This window comes from Terrapene carolina, unplaced genomic scaffold, assembly GCF_002925995.2.
Source record: "Terrapene carolina triunguis isolate 2854851 unplaced genomic scaffold, T_m_triunguis-2.0 Scaffold58, whole genome shotgun sequence".
Lineage (NCBI taxonomy): Eukaryota > Metazoa > Chordata > Testudines > Emydidae > Terrapene > Terrapene triunguis.
The window spans coordinates 41879762-41901251 of record NW_020664409.1 but is presented as its reverse complement, the minus strand read 5'-3'; the positions used below and the strand labels follow the sequence as shown (position 1 = coordinate 41901251).

The 21490-nt window shown below is 42.7% G+C and overlaps 1 protein-coding gene across 3 annotated transcripts in view; it reads left to right on the top strand.

Annotated features, from left to right (window-relative positions):
* Positions 1–21490, top strand: part of NOL4 (nucleolar protein 4) — a 244731-nt gene that overhangs the window by 48272 nt on the left and 174969 nt on the right. For all 3 annotated transcript variants that reach the window (XM_026647338.1, XM_026647337.1, XM_026647336.1), the window contains exons 2-4: positions 1700–1849; positions 14523–14634; positions 15149–15261. In XM_026647338.1, the coding sequence (XP_026503123.1) occupies positions 1700–1849; positions 14523–14634; positions 15149–15261 (375 nt within the window). The remainder of the gene's footprint in view (positions 1–1699; positions 1850–14522; positions 14635–15148; positions 15262–21490) is intronic.

Sequence of the window (21490 nt, the reverse complement as noted above, 5' to 3'; positions counted from 1 at the left end):
CCCTCCTGGGACCCCTGCTCCTAACTGCCCTCCAGAACCCCACCCCCTACCTAAGCCTCCCTGTTCCTTATCCCCTAACTGCCCCCTCCTAAGATCCCCCCTAACTGCCCCCCAGGACCCTACCCCCTACCTGTACCCTGACTGCCCAAAACCTTATCCACACCCTCCCCCAGAAAGCCCCCCCCCGAACTCCCGACCCCCCCGTCTCTTGACTGCCCCCTCCAGAACCTCCCTGCCCCTTCTCCGACCCCCTGGCCCCCTTGTTGTTGGCCTTCGCCTAATGTCTATGTGAGCTTGCTCAGGAACGGCTCCCTTCGTCCCGGCAGGCTGGCTGGCAGGGGAGAAGGAGCGGGGGAGGAGCTCCAGACTGCCGGAGGCGATCTGCAAATGCAGGGAGGGATCACTGCTGCAGGGGGAGGAGGGGGCTCTCTGGCTGTCGGAGCCTCATGTAAGTGGCACCATCCGTCCGGCTGCCCTGTTAGCCGCGCGCGCTCTGCGTGGGGGGGGGAGAAGTCCGGACATTTATAAATTCCCCCCGGACGCTATTTTTAGCTCGAAAATCCGGACATGTCCGGGGGAATCCGGACGAATGGTAACCCTACACTCAGGACTGATGCTCATTGGAGGGTTGTATGGAGAAACTTGCGCAAGCCCTGCCTGCACTTTTCATCAGTACAAATTCACATACAGTTTTAAAAAAAATCTCCTATCTGGATGACAGCAATTGAACTGTGCTGATTAACTCCTAAGACATATGAGCCGAACTTTTTAGAAGTGCTGAGCACCCACAGCTTCCATCACCTTTTAAAATCAGGCTATAAAGGTCACAATTTGCTGTCACTTTTTCCAGTCAAACATCAGTGTGCAAAGCTTAATGTTTTAAAATAATACTTTGTTTTATCTATGGTGTGGTGAGTTTTTATAAAAGAAATTTTCAAATAGATTTTCTAAGGGATGAACTCTTTATGGCAATAACTTTATTTGCATTAATAGTAACTATCTACTAAGTTACCTGTGAATAAAAATCTTTGATTAAATAATTTTATAAAATGCTGTTTGTGGACCAGCAGAAACAAGTGTAAATGATTTTTTTTAAAAATAGCAATGTATTTTTTAAAAATAGCAAAGTATTGTCTACATCAGGGGTCGGCAATCTTTCAGAAGTGGTGTGCCGAGTTTTCATTTATTCACTCTAATTTAAGGTTTCGCGTGCCAGTAATAAATTTTAACGTTTTTAGAAGGTCTCTTTCTCTAAGTCTATAATATATAACTAAACTATTGTTGTATGTAAAAGTAAATAAGGTTTTTAAAAATGTTTAAGAAGCTTCATTTAAAATGAAATTAAAATGCAGAGCCCCCCAGACCGGTGGCCAGGACCCGGGCAGTGTGAGTGCCACTGAAAATCAGCTCGCGTGCCGCCTTTGGCACGCGTGCCATAGGTTGCCTACCCCTGGTCTACATAATATAGCAATTAAATGACCTGTTTTTAAAAGAAGGCTTTTTCATTATTCTTATGATCATACATTTATTGTATAATGATGTTACTGTAATATATTGAATTGTTAAGTATTGCTCGGGGATAGTGAACTTCAGATCTCTATGCAAGGGTCTTTATTTAATCAGAGCTCACTAAAGGGGGATGCATTCCATGATTATCATAATTCATCTATTCATCCTGCACTCCTTATCTTTTTTTCAGGATGGAGTAGGTGTAGATGAGAAGCTGTCTTTAAGGCGGGTAGCTGTGGTTGAAGATTTCTTTGACATTATCTATTCCATGCATGTGGAAACAGGGCCTAATGGAGAACAAATCCGAAAGCATGCTGGACAAAAGAGAACTTATAAAGCAGTAAGTAAACAAAAAACAGAACATCTGTAAGTTAAAATATAGTAACACGATTGCATATCTATTTATTGTTTTTTTAGATTGTGAGTTATTTGGATTGGTGCTTTTGTGTTTTTTCACAGTTGGGCCAGAAGTATTACAGCCCATCACTTTCAGCTTTATTTCAGAGGCCTGTGTGGGTACATGTGTGTATATATGCAAATATATAAGTTGAAAATGCTTAGGGTCAAATTTTCTACTGCTGTAATGGGTGCAAGTCTATTGACTTCAGTGGAGTTTTGCCCATTTGCACCAGCAGAGAATTTGGCTGTTTTAGTATGATTTGAAAGACAAGGCCTGTGAGGTAACCTCTTTTATTGGACCAACTTCTGTTGGTGAGAGAGACAAGCTTTTGAGCTTGTCTTTTTAATCTCAAAAGCTTGTCTCTCTCACCAACAGAAGTTGGTCCAATAAAAGATATTACCTCACCCACCTTGTCTCTCTAATATCCTGGGACCAACAAGGCTACAACTACACTGCATCCTAATATGATTTGATAATTTATTAAAATGATATTTATTTTATAAGCTCCATGTTAATAGTATTATTTTAAATTATTATTAAATTGAAATACAGATGTTCTTCCAGTTTATGAAAACTGTCAAGATACAACCATTAAGGTTTGTTAAATGAACTGCTGTACTTCAACAGATGATTGAAATCTCCATTATACTTTGTTATTATAGAGTAAATACGTTTTATTTAATGGTCTGCACATTTGTAATACTTTTCCTGAAAACAAAAAGTTGAAAAGCAGCTAGATTTAATGACATATCTGTTGACTGGTCAGATGTTAAACCAGTATAAACTGGCTGACTAGAGAGAAAATTCTTTCTAACTCTGGAACTGTGTTTTATAGTTTGACCTAGACACTTCAATTCAACCTTGGTCTTGAAATATTTGTAACCTGATGTTTAATGGAGCAGTATGTTTCTGCAAATATGACATTTTCCCTTCTTAAAGAGAACTAATAAAATGTTTATTGTTACTTCCCGAGGGGAATAAAATGTACTTCATTGTCTGTAAATTAGTGACCTTACTCCTATGAGTAGCCCCATAGGTTTTAATGGGGCTACTCGTGAGAAAGGCAACTAAATTTATGCACAAACATACACACACATTATGTATATATACTCTACACACAACACACACACACACACACACTATTATAGCAGCATTCAATAGTGTCGTCTCCATCATAGTCACCATACACGTTTCTTCTTTTCTGGGACCATTATCCCAGTGGTTTCCAGCTGCAGTAAGTTGAAACTTTACGCACGTCAGCCTGGATGCAATCTTTAAAAACCAAAAAAAAAAGTAAATAATTTGAGCCATTTTTAATATAAAGAGCAACAAAATGTGTAAAAAGCTCAAAATGTCAGATACCTATAGTTGAAATTGAGTTACTGAGTACAAGAAATAGTTAATTTTCCATTACTGTTTTTTTCAGGTGATATTGAAACTTTGTAGATGCATAATAATTTTTACTGTGTGGCACATTCTTTTAAAAATATTTTATTTCTAGGCTATTTCATAGTGTATGTTGTAGGCCAGGTCTGTGTAAGATTTATCACAACTTGCCCTCAGCATTATTGACCCACAAGATATATATGTATAAAGGATGACACTTGCAGTCATCATGACAAATTATGCCAAGTTATGCAGTGATCTTGTAATGTGGACAAAAAATAACTGTCTAAATAACTTTTAATTGTCACCATAGCCAGTTCTGAAGCTTGGTCTTCAGGGCACTAATAAAAGTAGTATTAGCTTCATTGGTCATTAGCTATGCATTAATAAAAGTAGTATTATCTTCATTGTACACTAGCTATGCATTAGTTTTGCTACTGTGTTCTATTGTAATGACCATATCACTTGCACTCTTAATTTCAAAGAGTCTTCATTTAGTAAGTATATTGAATGTTTTATTGCCTGTAAATAAAATACTTTAGGGCACAACCCTGCAAATATATATACTACAGATATAATACTTACTACTGTCAGTAGTCCCATTGATTTCAATCGGATCAGGCCTTTATATATTATGAATAATGTGCAAAGGCAGCTAATGTGCCTTTGGAGTAATTTATGTAGGTTAAGCAGCTTGTACAGCAGTTTCATTTGATGTTAATTTTTATTACAGTGGTGACATAAGTTTATTACATAGTTATCGGCTGATGATACAGAAGCCCAAGTACATGTTACTGTGTCATTATCAATGTTTGTGTGTGTATTAGTGTTATTTGTTGGTTTACAACGTCCATCCAATTACATGTCCCAGGGACAAACTGCATTTATATAATTTTTAAAAATACAATAATTCTGTGAAAAAAGAAAAACTCCAAAACAAACTAACATCAGCTTTTGCACTCCACTTTTAAGTGAGACCTTAATTAGACTCTGCTGGACTATCTGGGAAAGCAAATTCCAGTGTCATGGACTCTCTTGAACCCCTAGAGGATTAAATCTAAGGTCTGTTAGCTCAAGCAAGCCAGCTGACTTCTGCTGTGGTGCCTCACAGAGAGGGAGAGAGTCTCTCAAGGAATCATGTCCCAAACCATTTATAAAACCTTCGAGTTTTATAAATCCAAGTCAGTATGGCAGCTACTCCAAAAGTATTAGCTGAACCAAAACTGTGGTGATTTTCAGCCTCACATATCATCAGTGAATCATTCTTGATTTCTGTGAATGTATTCGTCATACATATTCACCAAATCTTTTGGGTGAACAAATTTTCAGAGTATGGGTGGTTCATTAACTGTTTGCTACAATTATTTGGTATTTGATGTTCACAATTCATGGCATGTGATTGGTCACATGGTATCACCTCTGCTCCCTGATGGGATGATTGAAACTTTTTAACAAGGGAACAATGAAGAGAAAATTCTGAATGTCAGCCACTCTTCTGGAACTCTTGGGATTCATAAATATTTTCATGAATATCATCAGCTTCCTGAATACTCGTGAATAATGAATATTATGACCCCACAAACAGCAGCAAATTAAATTCAAGTAGCTTAGTAGTGAACCTGCTTTTTCATAATTCTATCAGCACTAATCAAAACTTTGAATATTGCCCAGGCATGATTAGTAAGACAAAGAAACTGGCAAGGGTATTGTAACTTAAATTAACTATGGCTTGTATTTATCTTGGTAAACAAGTTTGGAAAATGTAAGAAAAGGCCTGAATCTGTACCTAGTTCCTGTTCTGAACAAAGTTTAAGACTTTTTTCAGTTTTGAAAGAGGACTCCCCTCCCATCCTGTTCCCAGTGCTGAAGTGCTGGAATACATCAGTGTGTCATGCTGCAAACTTGCCCAACATACCATCCTGGGATACCTAGGCTCAATTTGTGAACTGACCATCCTTAGTCTTCACCACAGGTATTAATTTTAAATTGCAAGGCTTTGTGGAAGTGAATGGCACTTGTACATCTTCAGTGGGACTTTACATAATGATGCTGCACAGGAAGATAACTTTGCTATTCGGTGGTTCTGTGATAATAGTATTTTGGAGGGAGCTGCTGTACATTTTCATCAGCTGAAAAGTGTGTCAAACTGGAACTGCAGGATTCCTCAACACAGAGTCCATTAATTGCTTAGGAAACTATCTGTGTTATAGTATGTAGTTATATAGTAAGCTCACATTCTCTCCTTCTATCTTGACTCCAAGTAACCTGCAGGGATCATACAAACTGTATCATGCAGAGCCAAGACTTTTTCCCTTAGGGCTCAGTATATTAATCTTAACAATGGAAAAATGACAGTAAGTTGCTAATTTAGCTAACAAAAGCAAGTACATTCTTTTTTATTCTTCTTACTGACTCACCCTGCTACATGTGGGTGTTCTAGTTCATATGGTATGTAAGACCACCTAGAGACTGACACTATTAGATTACACTATTACATGTCTATGAGCCAAATTCTTTGCTGATATAACTCTATTAATGTCAGTGGAGTTGCGCAAGCAGAAAATTTGGCCCTGTATGTATTGCAGTGAAACAAGAATTGTCTTGCTTCTGGGACTTTAAATCACAGCTATAACATTTTAAAACAGATATTTGCAAGTATTGTAGCAGACTAGAGAAACAATGGATATAGTGATTATTAATTAGTTAGTTCCAGAACTGCCCGTGATGTTTACAGACATTAATAAAACAAGGTCCTTGTCCTGAGGAGATGACATTAGCATATAGACGGTGTAGTTAAACATCACGGGCAGTAAAGTAATTTCTCCACAAATAATGCTCGTGGTGTTTATGCCTTGCTGTTCCACAGGCACACAAGTGTTTAGGGGAAGGGAGAAGAGTGAAAGGAGCTTATTCCTTGGAGTACAGGATCTACACCCTGTCAGGTGCAAGGCTCCACAATGCCTTTTTGAGGCAGGGCAGCTGTGGGACACACTGGCTAGCACAGCTGGTGGAGCAAGCAGGGAAAAGTATGCTGTGCTCCCTGAAGGGGTGTATCAGCCAGCACAATCCTCATGCGTAGCTAGGAGCTCCAGGAAGAATTTTCTTTCCTTGGGACAGAATTCCTCCTGGAGCTCCACCTATAGTATTGTGGCTTAAAGGTACAACTGAGCCCACATTATGTATAGACCTCAAACCATAGGAGGAATATTGCAGTAGCAAAATGGGGGAGGGGTGAGATGGGAGGGAAATGCTATTGAGAGAACAGATGCAATATTTTTTTTTTTGGTGGGGGGGAATTGATTTGTTTTTAAAGTTTGTTTAATCCTGTATTCTGACACAGTTCTTCCGAAGCATTAAAATTCACTAATATCTCTCTGCCTGGAAGCCTGTGTGACTTAGTGGGAAGAACACAAGGATTCTGTTTTTTTCTGGGAAATCAGTCTAAGCAAAATTCATGTGATGTTCTCAGCCTAATTCTTGTGGGGAAACACTTCCATGTTTTGTTGTGGGTGGGAATGGGGCGCTGTTTGCATAGACTTTGGACTGCTCAGTTATTGGGCCTGTAAGCAGGTACGCTAGCTCACCAGCCCAGGAAAGAACCAATACTACACTCAAGTCTGTTTCAGGCCCTTGACTCAGGGCATTATTCATTGTTCAAATACAAAAACAAAGCAATTCCCCTGACCAATGCAGGCAGTTCCCAAAGGCTTTTCCCTTGCCTCTGTCACAGGCCCATCCCCAAAGAAATAGGACACACTCATCTTTAAATCCCCTGGTGGGTCATGTGACAGGCAGGTAGCCCTTAACCATTTCCTGTCTGTTTTACTGTGACACAGGCCCCAAATTCATCTCTGATATAACTGCATTGAACTTAGTAGACTTAAACCATGGGTAGACTTAAACCGTTGAACCTGAGTTGCAATCACCCGTATAAAGGGAGAATTACTGGAAATGGCTGATCACTGCAATGCAGAAATCTCACTACAGATGCTTGAATTATACATTGACTTGTTAGACTAAAAGAGGCTCTTTAGTTTTCAGCATTGCAAGTCCATAAACATTCATGACTACCTTAGTTTGTTTTCTCTCTTTTCGTTACTTCTTGCCTTTCAAACAAATGGCAACAAGAAAACAGTTCTACTTAGTTCTCTCACTGATTGAGTAACAAGTGTTGGAGTAGGCAGAGATGGATTAATATTTCCTGGAGTCCTGGGCCAGAGCAACTGGGGGGGGAGGCCTCCCTACCCCTTCCACCTATGGTTCCAGCCCCATTCCACCCCCTCCACATGTGAACACAGCCCCATCCCTTTCTACCCCTTCCCTGGGGCCCCACCCCTGTTTCATCCAGGGTCTCCCCCATTCTTCCCCCCCACTGTGGCTCCAAGACCGGAGAAGCTCTGTCCCCCCACTGCCTGGCTGCTGCTGGGGCCAGGATCTGGGAGTGCTGAGGGCTTTCCCCACCGCCGCACCTGGCACTGCTGCCAGGGAGCGGAGTCAAGGTTGTGTGGGGGGCTTCCCCCACTGCCGCGCCTGCCCCGCCCACCCAGCGGGCGCTGCCACCCGGGAGTGGGGTCTGGAGTCACAGGGGTTTCCCCTGCCCGGCCAGTGGGGAGCGGGGTCGGGGGCGCAGGGTGCTTCCCCCATCGCTGCCCCCCCGCCTGCCTGGGACTGCTGCCTGGGAGCGGGCTTAGGGCACAGGGCCTTTCCCCGCTCACACGGGGCTCTGAGGCCTCCCAGTTGGCTGGAGCCCATGGGCTAATCCGCCACGGGGAGTAGGGCTCAGGAGTATATTCAGGCCCTGATTCACCACCACATTACTCCAGTTTTACACTCCATTATACCAGCATAAAACTGGAGTAAGGCAGGGTCTCAGCTTGCATCTTTCAAAAATTTTAACATCTTTATTTTACATTTTTGTATATATATTTGCCATTATCCAGGAACCTAGTCATTGTCTCTCAGGATAAAACACAAAAAATAAACAATGAACCTTTATGAGCTTTTACGGAGGCACGTTACCTGATTTGCACTGTCCAGCTGCATCCAGAATACGACTTTAAGTATGGGAGCTTCTTCTAGCCTCCTAGGTCATTGTTCTGTTTCATGTTACATTATCTAATTACCTTTGGATCCCTTGTGAAAATGCTCATAAGGAGATAAGAAGAAGCAAGAAAAGGTAATCTGGTCCAATATGCCTATCCTTAAATTCATTGCACTCCTCTTTCTCTTCTGGTTTTGTTTATTTTGCTAGGGATTGACTACAAGCAGAGGAGAAAATGGGCAACTCCTTGCACAAAGTAATTTCTCTACAAATAATGCTTGTGGTGTTTAGTACTTATAACTATAGGCATATTAAGGCTTCTTGGACCCAGGCCCACTGGTCTGTGGGGCTCAGAAAAGCACACACATTCATTTTGTTGTTAGCAGCATTAACTTTCCTCTCACTGGCATCTATCTCGGTAGAGCAGGGGCTACTGTGTAGTGGTAATGGGGGAGTCAGTGTCAGCACAGCTCCTGAGTGAGTTATGCTGCCAATGGAAGAAGAGGACAGAATACAGCATGGAAAGACATGGATTCCACAGGGAGGACTTAGGATGTGTGATTTCCAGTCCTGTAATCCTTGAGGACCCTCTTCACTGTTGCAAAGCTACATCTCCAGGTCTCCTACATCTTCTGCATGGCGACATCTCCTTTTCCCCTGAAGAGAGAATGTATTGGGAACTCTTCAAGTTCATATCCATTGCAGTGGTGGAAAGAGAATCCCTGGCTGGGCCTGTACTGATGCCCAGGCACAGAGGGCATGTCAGAGGTGTGGCTAGAGCAAAAGGGTGTGGCAGGAGTGTGACAGCAATCCAATAATCCTCAACTGTTGGAACTGGTCTCTGTGGGCCATTGCAAACAGGAATAGTTCAGCCTGATCTAAATTGTACCAAAATGGCCTCTGGTAGGCCACAAGATCAGGGGCACCTTTGGCTCCTCTCAGGTCCAGTTCTGAGCACAGCTGGGCCAGGCTCAGGGATCAAGCCTTAAATTTTAGAGCACTCTTTCTTCCCCTTGAGCTTTCCTATAGAAGACGTTAACTTAGCCCTATAGCTTTGTTTATGATTGATTTTCATATAATTTATGCAGATAATCACATACAGTAAGTGCCCCACTTTGGTAAATTATATGTTGGGTCATGTTTCCCTACCTGTATGATTCATTTACCCTATAATTGTTAGTGTAAATCCTTACATCATCCATGGGACAGTGAGTAGATCCCTAACTAGATACGTGTCAGAATGTGTTACTGAACATGAAATGGGGACCTTCTTGGTATATGATCACCAGTGCAAAAGCTAAAAGAGGATAAAGAAAAAGTCAGAGGCAATTTAGCACTGCCATAATTGAAACAATGCCAATCCATGAAACAAAACCATGGACCATTTTTTGTCATCCTGGGATTCAAGTTCTTCTCTCACACCACTGTAAATTCAAAATATCTGCATATTGAAGTCAGTGGGCTTACTCTGGATTTACACCAATGTAAACAAGAGCAGAATTTGGTGTGTAAATTAGACTAGTCTTCTTGAAGCAGGTCCTAAGCACACGATTACTAATTTATCTCCTATGTAAATGCCAGAGTATTCATCAACACAGAAGAATTCTGTGTTCACATAAATATACCATTCATTCATTTTGAAAAAACAAACAAACCCTATGAGCAAAGAATTCTGTAGACTTTTTAAAAGTCTCAGAAGGAATGTTTATTTAATACAAGCTACAATTGAACCCCCTTCTAGAAAAAAAACCCAATTACGTTCTAACTTCAGTTTTTTCTCTTCACTAGCTGTGATGACTACACCAGCCCCTTTGAATGCCTCTTCCCCACTCTGCCTTTGCTCACTTAAGGAAAAAGATGTAATTAATTTTAAAAAAATCAAAAGGCCAGGAAATTAATTGTTAAAGTTATACTTAAAACATCATATCCCTTCTAACCTGTACCCCCTCCATGTAAGGTAGGGGTCTATGACAAGTATCTCAGATAACTGACATGTTAAACGGGTTTAAGATAGGCCTAGATGTCTAAATAGCAGGTTTGAGATGAGGCTTACAATGTCTAAGCAGCAGGACCAATGTGGATAGAAAACAGTTAATAATTTTGCAGCACCTGGAGTGAGGAAAGTGTAACAGGAAGATGAGATGGGAGGGGGGTAGGTTTGTGGTGTGTATCTGAAGTATAAGATATGAGCTGCTAATGTTGTTGCCATGTCAAGGGAAAGCAATTTGATGGAAAGTCTCTGATCATGTGGGTGAATGTGAGCTGAGCCAGGGTTTAACAGTTCACCCAGGTGGTTCAACAACAGGGCTTTCCAGTTTGAGTTTGTGCAGCCAAAGTTTATGTAGCTTATCACCTCTTTCCTCTTCTCTCCCACCCTCTATAGCAAAAGATTTGAACAGTGACAGACACGTGATAGTTTGAAAAATCAGATCACACAAACACCTTGTCCATTGCCCTCTAAACATTATAACTATTGCTCCCAGGAGAAGTGCAACTCTTTGACAGGGTGCAGCATGTGCTCCCATATTCTCACCTGTTAGGCCAGCTTCACTAGCCAGCACAGAGACAGAGCAGGACCAGGGGCCAGCACTTTCCCTCCAACAGCGTCACTTGCCTAGAGCAGACCTTGTTCTCAGGGAACCATAAAGACTGCAATTGTGCCCACACCTAGCAAAGGCCTCAAAGTGTGAGACGGGTTCCTTGTGCCCTCTCCATCCCTTCACACAACCACACACAGGCTGAGCACAATCAAGCCCTATGTATTTTTAATTGGCATATTTGTTCTGGCTGTCTACATACTGCAGTTTTGGAATCTCCTGACATTTTGTCAACTAATTGCTATTCCCCATCTCTAGCCCATTCAGGATGTTGGTTCCATTACTTGAAGGAGGGAATGGAGATTGCATAGCATAAGATCCCTGCTTTGGATGCAATGCTGTTTGGTCTTGATCTAATCTGTATACAATGTACCCCAATTCCCTATAAAACCATGTAATAATAATAATTAATAATGAAATAAGTCTGTCTTCATTTGTTAGCCTGATGTCAGGGAGGAAGAAGACTCCTGTCATCAAGGAATCTGGTTCAACTACCTGATTTGATGGCCCTGGGCTTGGGGCTATATACCACAATCCTTAAAGCACTGCCGCAGCAAAGGACTGTTCTTAAAGCGCTGCTGCGGCAGCGCTTTAACGTTGCTGCCTCTTCCCCCCCACCGTCGGCGGCCCTGCCAGTACGGACCCGACAGGGGAGGCAAAAGGGGCAGGGTCATTAAAGCGCTGCCGCGGCAGTGCTTTAATGTGGGCTGGGTATGGGCCGGTGCGGGTTCTTACTGGTACGAAGTACCGGCCACTACCGGCTCACTTTCATCCCTGGTATAGCCTGATACTTAGCTTATGGCCACAACTGGTGGACTGGGACAAGGGGCACCAGCAACAGCAGGCTTGGCCTTGCAGAGGGGTGCTGTGAGGCAGCCCCACCTGCCACAGTACTATAGTTATGCTTCTACTTATGGAATTTTCTAATGATCTGTGTAAGTCTCCCCCTACTCGTCCATGCTTGTGTGAGAGAAGCTGATGTTGGGCATGCTAGGAAGTTACAAGTCCTTCTCTCTTACAGCCCTTAACTATAGTCTTTACTCTAAAGAGCAATGCCACTGACACCCATGGGAATACTGACATGAGCAAGGGTTGCAGAACTGCGCCATTACTGGCTTCTTTTGGTAGAACTGGAAGGACACAAAGAACATTTTCTTATAAAATAAGATCATTGACCAACTCTTGCTGTCCTCACTGACATGAAAAGCACGAATTAACTCAACAGGACTCCTTCTGTGAGAAAGGCAAGCACGATTTGGTCCCACAATTTTTAATTTTCTGGTGATGGAAGCAAAATGCATCACTTTCCCATTTGCTACCCATAGGAGAGTAATTTGCTGCACACACACAAGCGGTACTGTAGCAAACTACTGGGAAGCACAATTTATCATTTAAAAATAAATGCATAAAAATACGAGGGCCAGATCCTGAGCTGGTGGAAATTGGCATAGCTCCAATGACTTGACGCTCATTGAACTAAACCTAAACCAGCTGAATATTTAGCCCATAAAATTTAAGTAATCTGAGCCAATTCACTAGGTAAAAGAAAGGGGAAGTTGGCCAAGATTAGCATTATATAGGGATGGGTATCCCTGAATACATATAGTGAGAGGTTGGAGACAGAAGGATCTGCCATGTGAACAAATTCAGTTGTGGGAGTTGATGTTCCCTTGTAGTCAGGGGAGCACTCCCATCAAATCGGGGGCTTAACTCAGTTGTTCCCGACAGAGGATTTCAATCCTATTTAAGTGGAATCAGAATTCGACAGAAATGCTTGCTTAGGATGCATGGAACATTCCTATCAAATCCAGGCTACTAATGAATCCATGGGTAAGGTCCATTAATTTCAATACAGCCAAACTCCAAATGTGTTAAAATGTTATGAAAGAGCGTTGGCTGCATATGTGCACTTACTAATTTCTAAATGTTAATTTCTAGCTGATTTTAAGTTATTCTTTTTTAGGTGCTGTAAAAACTCAATCCAACTCATATTTTCACGCTTTAAAAAAAATCAGCTGTTTTTGTTGTGTAGAAGTGGGCAAAATTGATCTGAAATACAAATTTTTTTTATTTGCAGAATTTGTAATTTAAAAAGTGCTTTAGTTTAATGTTTTCAGACAACCTTTTTTGGGGCTAAGACAATATGTGCCAAGTTTCAGCTCAGAAAGAAATGTTATAGCACCCCTGAAACAGAGGTTTATAATGGAAACAATCAAACAGCCTTAACATTAGTAGCATAGACATAATGGTATAATTCACATTCTTAATAATTTTTAATGCATAGTTTGCTGCTTATTTCATCCCTTCAAACCAAATTGATGGGTGAGTTTAAGGGCCCATCAGCATATAAATTACACCAATTTAAATTCACACCAATTTAGTGACATTTTCACTTCTGAATCTGCTCCACTGAAGTGTTTAAGGGAGTATAATTTACAGCCCTGAGTAGCCAGGAGACAGATTGCCAAAAGAAGGGGATAAGATGGTTAAAATAGGCTAGCTCACCTTCTTCCTTCTCCCTTGCGCTTAGTTAGACCTACTTTCACATATTTAACTGCACTTACCCCATTTACTGAAATGTAACTTATACCACTTTACACATACCTCCTCTGAATTTAGCCCTCCATCTTTTCACCTTGGTCCCCTATGTCGACTTGCATCAGCATTGCCACCCTTCAGTAGCTAAATGGGATCCTGCTGCAGGCTTCCCAGCAGCAGAGTACAAGTGGGTGTCAATCTACTCCTCTTTTAATTTCTGCTGCTGAATCTGACTCTCTCTTCAGGAGCAATCTGCTTTGCAAAGCAGTCAATTGGCAAATTGAGGCCTAGAAATTCATTATGGCACTAGTTGTGTTTGCTGATCTGCAGGAGACCAGAAGCACATACCCTCAGATGTCAGACTTTATGGTTGTGTGTGAACATAAAATATGAAAATCTGATCATTTTGGACTGGACGGCCAAAATGTATTACTTCAAGGTGCGCCAAAGGAACCATAGAGGTTGATTGACTGCTAAATTCTGGGGTGATTAGCAGAAAGGCTTTATTTAAATCAGAGTATTAATCATTGACTCTGTGAAGATTTTCAATAAAAGATGTAACGAAGACAAGAATAGAACAGTGAGGAAGGAGACTGTCAACATTCCTAATCTCTTGGGTCTGGTACCTATTTGTTGACATATTGTTAAAATTAAAATAAATAAAATTAGAAACTAAGGAAGTTTTTGTGGTACAAGCTGTAACAAAATAGCTGGGAGCTTTTCAGTGGGTTTAAAATAAACCCTTCACTTGGGTGCCTGTTATATATGAATATTTTTGCTGAAAAGAAATTGCAAAAAATATAAATAAGAAAACAAAGCGCCTTTTAAAATGAGTTCATTTTTTTCAGAATCGACTATTATTAGCCATTAAATAAGTAGCCAGATTAGGTAGATGTTTCTGGAAATGCTGCATAGTATGTAGTACATGCTTTCATTGTGCTTCCTGGCATTATGGAATAATATGCCTTATACGGAAATATAATGATCAGTTCTGTTAAATCATGTTCAGTCAGCTTATATAATAACACCTATATTTTGTTATTCATTTCAGATTTCAGAGACCTATGCCTTCCTGCCTAGAGAAGCGGTGACACGATTTCTAATGAGCTGCTCAGAGTGCCAGAAAAGAATGCATTTAAACCCAGATGGAGCGGATCATAAAGGTAGTTTTAGTGTCAAATGGTGGGATGTAAAGTAATTTTATTCCTAATAACCATTTATATTTTTCTAGTTTAAGTGAAGGTTCATAAAAATTTGGTAGACTGGAACAGTTCAACAAGTCAGATCATCTAATTTAGTTAAGTTATAAAGTAGTGAATCTTCTGCATTCACATAAGGGATGGAGTGTAATGCCATGCTCATCCTCAATAGAAAGATGATTTTACCTGGAGGAAATCATTTATTTTTCTTTGGAAATGTTTATACATCCATTTAAAAGTAGGGGATAGATGGGGTGCATGCACTGTAGTCATTTAGCATAGAAGAGCTCATAATTTTTCCTGGGCTTGTGCTTGATTCACATATTTTTTTCCATGGAAACTTCTATCTGTACAGCCAAAGAGCAATTGAAAATGCCAAAGTTGGAGCCAAATGACAGAAACTGTCCGACATTTGACTGCAGATTAGACACAGGTGCCCTCCAATATATCATGCATAATAAACATATTTATGTTACAGATAATGGAAAACCTCCAACTTTGGTGACCAGTATGATTGATTACAATATGCCAATTACTATGGCCTACATGAAGCACATGAAACTGCAGCTACTAAATTCACAACAAGATGAGGTAAAAATTCAAATATTCAAAGTTGGTTTACAGTTGCTATTATGGGCCAGACACTGACCGTCTCCTTAGACCCAGTGGCTTTGGTGAAGCACTCTGTGCTGCTGTACAAGAGATATTAGTTCAAGTGTTAGACATTGCCTTTTATGTGACTGGGCCAGTGGGGGCTGTGAAGGGTTTGGAGGCAGTATATCCAGTCCTGGATTAGTCCTCTGCTCAGCAGTGACTTCCACTTTCAGAGGGGACATTATTATCAGGTCCTGAAGTGAATGCCATCCAGTTCTCAAGGTCAGTAGACAAGATGCAACACAGTGTGGGAGTGGAAATGGAAGCAATAAAGGATTGTTTTGGATCATTAGGACTAAGGACCTCACTGGGAAGCATATAGGGAATTAATCCATCCTTCCTAGAAGCTCCGTCCCTAATTCAGCAAACACTTAAGTTTGTGCTTAGAGTTAAACTTGTGCCTAAGTGCTTTGCTGAATTGGAGTTTCTATCAGAATGAATAAAAAGGGAACCAGGCTAAGAACTGGGCTTCGTCAAAGGGAATTGGGACTAAACCGCTTTTTTGATTATTTATGTTCTTTTCCTTGATTCATGCCGTGCTTTTTCAGATATTGGAAAGTGCTTCATGAATTGGATGGGAGCTGGCAAATTATTTGTAATAAACTCACTTTGATAGAAATGTATTCATTTACCATGCAAGCTGCCAAATAGTTAGGAGCCCAGTTCTATGCCAGCCAAAAACCAGTCTTACATGCTGTGTCCTTCTGCCTACCTGCAAGAAATAATCTGAATTTGATTTTTTTTTAAAGAAAAACCTTTAAAAACAACCATAATAGCTGGATTATGGCAAAGATCCTGATTGACTCTTGAATTCTGTAAAGCCAGCGAGATTCTCTTTCATAATAAGTAGCTACGGACTATTGTTGGCAATTCATGAACTGTTCAAATCCCCACAAAAAATGGATTGTCAGTACTTTTCTTTACTGGGGGTTTTCTGCAATTCCCTACGAGAACTCCACACAACTGCTGCCTGATCTCCTCTTCCCCACTGCCAGGCTCCCCTGAGTTGGCTACCTCTGGTTGGGAAGCTGATTCCAGAACCACCAACAGCAGTAGATCAGAGGCTTTATCCTTGCAGTGCTGCTTAAAGCTACTTTCTTCTTTCACTTTTCCCCTTCCTCCCATTGAGAATCACTCTTGTCATACAGGGCACAGCACTAATGCTGGAGTAGGGCCATCTACTACAGTGTACTCCTCCTCTGCCACAGCTCAAGCATTTCAGTATTGTCCTTTCTGGCCTAATGACAGGAATCAGGCCCCCTTCAGTGTACCAGTTTTCCATCCAGGTCAGCCAGCAGGAGTGATATAATGGTAGTAGGAAGCACTCACTTCTTCCTGCACTCCCTCTGTAGCTGACAGCATGGCGTCTTCGATCATGCAAACGCAGTCTTGCTGTGTATGAAATCTTTGCCACATTGTAGCAAGGAATGGTGTTGCAATTTGTAATGTATTTCATTTGCACAATGAGCATTCGCTAATAAGCAGCAGCGTCGCAAATGACGTTCTCACGGTCATTTTTAAACTTGTCTCACAACTGATACGTACCTTCAGTGCCTAGATATTATATTTTGGCACCAAGAACAAAATGGCAGTGAAAATGTAACAATATGAAGTAGGAGCATTTCTGCAACACGTCTTCAAACTATTGCATGCAATATGGTGCACTTTAAAAATCCATCCTTTGATTTATACTAAGATTCTGTTTCCAAGGTTTCACTCATCATCTTTGTATCATTGTGGGAGGAGAGGATCTGAGGTGACAACTAACGTATATACTACAGCTAGCCAGCATAGTAATCCAGTCCCTCATAAATAGTAATCTGTCACCCCGAACACATTGGGCTAAACTGTAGTTTTTAGATACAGCCCTTGATAGGGGTGGTGTGCAGAACCACCCTGGCCCACCAGGAGCTCACAGCAGCACTGGGGAATTTGCCTCTGTGCTGCAGCTGACAACAGCCCCCCGCTCCCTCTCCATGCACCCCCACACACAGAGGATAGGGTAGAGCAGGATTGCACATCATTTACAGAGCCAATGGAGCCCCAAGGGTATTCTGGAGTGGGCCAGGAGCAGAAAAGGAGGCGGGGCCAGCATTCCCCTATGCCTTGTTATTCTCCAGCTGTACAGGTTGATAGGGGGCATGGGCAGCCAGGATTGCCCTAGCCTGCTCTAGGAGCCAAACCAGCCCTCAGCAGCCCCAGAATTAGCAAGATGTGAACTACCTCCCCTTGGTCCCTGCACTGGCCCTAGAATCTATCCCATTGTGCCTGAGGGCTGGGGGAATGTAGATGCTGATTCAACCTTTGAAAGAGTGCAGTATGCATTTCCCCTGTACAAGATGGTGTGTTGCCTGCACAAAATTCTCTGTTACACACAAGGCACCCACCTTTACCCAGTTCCTAGGGCTCAAGGTGTAACCCACTTGATTTAGGCACCCCAATTCCTTTCACAGTCCCCAGGGCTCTGGGCGAAAGGAACCTACCCTTACCCAGTTCCTAGGGCTCAGGGAGTAATCTAGTTAATTTAAATACACCTCTACCCCGATATAACGCTGTCCTAGGGAGCCAAAAAAATCTTACCGCGTTATATCGAACTTGCTTTGATCCGCCGGAGTGCGCAGCCCTGCCCTCCCCGGAACGCTGCTTTACCGCATTATATCCAAATTCGTGTTATATTGGGTCGCATTATATCGGGGTAGAGGTGTATCTACCCTTACCCAGTTCTTAGGACTCAGGGCATAATCTTTTGAGGGTTTACGGGGTCTTTTACCAGTGAAAAAGCCTTACACAGTAATATCCTTAACCTCTATTTATTAACAGTTACCAAAACAGAATGCACACACTAAGCATACAATGCTCACCACTCCTAATAAGGCACATGAACTTTTCTTGATGGACAGTCAGGATCAGGGCATCTGTGGACTCCAGCTTCTGCACGGTGTGATTGGCAGGGTGTTGAGGTCTAGCAGCTCTGATCTTGGGACTGTGTCCTGGAGTTGGTTCCAAAGAACTTTCTTTTGGACCACAGTTTATATAGTGAAACTTGAGTCTTGCTTAGTTGTACCTTAACCAATCATTTTACTAAAATATTACTAAACAATTTTCTAACCAATCTTAACATATTGTAAAACAATTCTTTAACCAATCATACCCCACCAACTTAATTGATTTACACCTTGCAAAATTAGTTATGTAACAGAAACAATCAAAGAACCAGAGACTATACAGATAAACAATAGAGAAGTGGGGACCATAAAGACAAAATAAAGAAGTAGGGATTTCACAACCACAACTGCTGATAAGTGATTTCTTGCCAGATAGAATGTTATCAAAGTTTTCTTTAACCATCTTAAGATCTGTTTCTTTATCTGGTGATGGTGGATACTATTAGTACAGGAGCACCTTCTTAACACCCTGATATTACATTGTTTTAATGTAATTTAGATGGAACGTGAGGATGTGACTTTCTGCTTCTTGGCTTATGGTGCTGCTCTTCTAATATGACTGCAGAAAAAGGCCTCAGACCTTGTAATATGGCTACAGGAAAAGGCCCCATCCTTACAGGTGCAGAGGGAGACTGGGTCTTGCCCTTGCATCTCGCTTTCCTATCAGGAGGCTACTGTTGCTGTGGGCACTAGCCTCCAGCAGCTCTTACATTCCAGCTAGTCTGTCTGATGGCTTTGTTGTGGTACCCACCATCTTGGCTACACTTGCAGCTGTACAGCGCTGTGAGTTAAACCTGTCTTCATACAGCTGAGTAGGGAAAGCGCTGCAGTCTGTCCACACTGACAGCTGCCCAGCGCACTGTCGTGGCCACATTTGCAGCATTTGCTGTGCCATTGGGAGCGGTGCATTATGGGCAGCTATCCCACAGAGCACCTCTTCCCATTCTGGCGCCGTGGGTTGTGGGAAGGGGGCGTGGGTGCGGGGCATTCTAGGTCCTGTCCCAACGCCCCGTGATGCGTCGCTTCGCATCCCAGAAATCCCTTTGTTTCCGTCCATCTTTGGCGCCATCTTTCAATGGTTTCTGTGCAGTGCGATCTGTCTGCGGGAAATGGAGTCCGAACTGCTGAGACGTATGCTGACTTATCTCGCCAGCATGTCACGTTTGGCTGTCGAACTATTCCTTAAGATCCAAAGTGACAGTGAGAGTGAGGAGTCCGACGATGCTATCGAGCCGCGTAACGCGTATGATACGAAATTGCTTGTGGCATTCACGGACATGCTCAGCACTGTGGAACGCCACTTTTGGGCTCGGGAAACAAGCACTGAGTGGTGGGATCACATCGTCATGGAAGTCTGGGATGACGAGCAGTGGCTGCAGAACTTTCGGATGAGAAAAGCCACTTTCATGGGACTGTGTGAGGAGCTCGCCCCAACCCTGCAGCGCAAGGACACGAGATTGAGAGCTGCCCTGCCAGTGGAGAAGTGGGTGGCTATTGCAATCTGGAAGCTGGCAACTCCAGACAGCTACCGGTCGGTCGCAAACCAGTTTGGAGTGGGAAAGTCGACTTTTGGAATCGTGTTGATGCAAGTTTGCAGGGCCATTAATCGCATCCTACTCAGAAGAACCATGACTCTGGGTAATGTGCAGGACATAGTGGATGGCTTTACACAAATGGGGTTCCCTAACTGTGGAGGGGCGATAGATGGGACGCATATTCCTATTCTGGCACCACCCCACCTAGGATCCGAGTACGTTAATCGGAAGGGGTATTTCTCTATGGTTCTCCAGGTGCTTGTGGATCACCGTGGGTGTTTCATTGACATTAACACAGGCTGGCCCGGAAAGGTGCATGATGCACGCATCTTTCGGAACACTTGGGTGTTCAGAAAGATGCAGACTGGGACTTTTTTCCCAGAGCGGAAGATCATGGTAGGGGAAGTTGAAATGCCTATTGTGATCCTTGGAGATCCCGCTTACCCGTTAATGCCGTGGCTCATGAAACCCTACACAGGGAGCCTTGACAGCAGCAAGGAACGGTTCAACTACAGGCTGAGCCGGTGCCGAATGACTGTGGAGTGTGCCTTTGGCCGTTTAAAGGCCCACTGGCGATCTCTGTATGGGAAGCTGGACTTGGCCGAAAACAGCATCCCCGCGGTTATATCTGCGTGCTGTGCCCTCCATAATATTTGTGAAGGGAAGGGTAAAAGCTTCACTCAGGCATGGACCTCTGAGGTTCAACACCTGGAGGCTCAATTTGCACAGCCAGAGAGCAGGGCTATTACAGGGGCCCAGCGCGGGGCTGCAAGGATTAGGGATGCCTTGAGGGAGCAATTTGAGGCTGAAAACCAGCAGTGATATCTCCTGCACGGGAGTGAAGTGCAGTAGTTCCAATCTTTAGGAATCAGTGTTTGCTAAGCAGACAAGCAGACTTACAGTGCCTGTTTATTTCCTGGGCTAAGGAGTCTTTTACTTTATGCAATAATAAAGAATGTTTTCACAGCCAAAAAATCCATTTATTGAAAAGAAACAAGGGGGTGGAGTGGGGAACGGTACAATCACAGATTCGCGTATGTCCTGTCTGGTGTGCTGTGCAGTGAGTGCTGCACTTCAGGATAGCTATACTGCATAGTGATGGGGGTTGAGTGCAGAGGGTAAGGGTCGTGGTTTTCAGGGCTGGGTGGTGAAGATACTGGTGTTGGAGGCAGCGGGTGGCGTGAAGAACACGGAAGTTGGGGAAAGTGGGTTGGAGGTGACAGTGGGGCACAACGGAAAGAGTTTTGGGACAAGGGCTGTGGGGGGGTGGCGTTTGTGTTTGCGGTACTGCTCCTTCTGCATGGCTACGAGCTCCTGAATAGCATCTGCTTGGCACTCCAGGATGCTTATGAGCCAATCCATGCTTTACTGCCGGTGCTCCGTGCTTTGCCACCGGTGCTCTGCGTTTTCCTGGCGAATCCTGCCTCTCTCCCTCCAGTTCTGTGCTTTCTCATTCTCTTTAATAGATTGCTGCATCACTTCTTGCAGCATGTCTTTTTGCTTTTTCGTGGTCTCTTCCTGAGTCTTTGCAGTCTCTGAGCAGCCGATAAGAGGGATGGCTGAGGTCTCAAGGTTGATGCAGCTGTATAGGCAAAATGCAACATTTAACAGAGGCAACATTGTTTATACCAGACAGAGTAATGATTCCCCCCGCACTTAAGGAGTAGAAAACACACAGGGTCTACA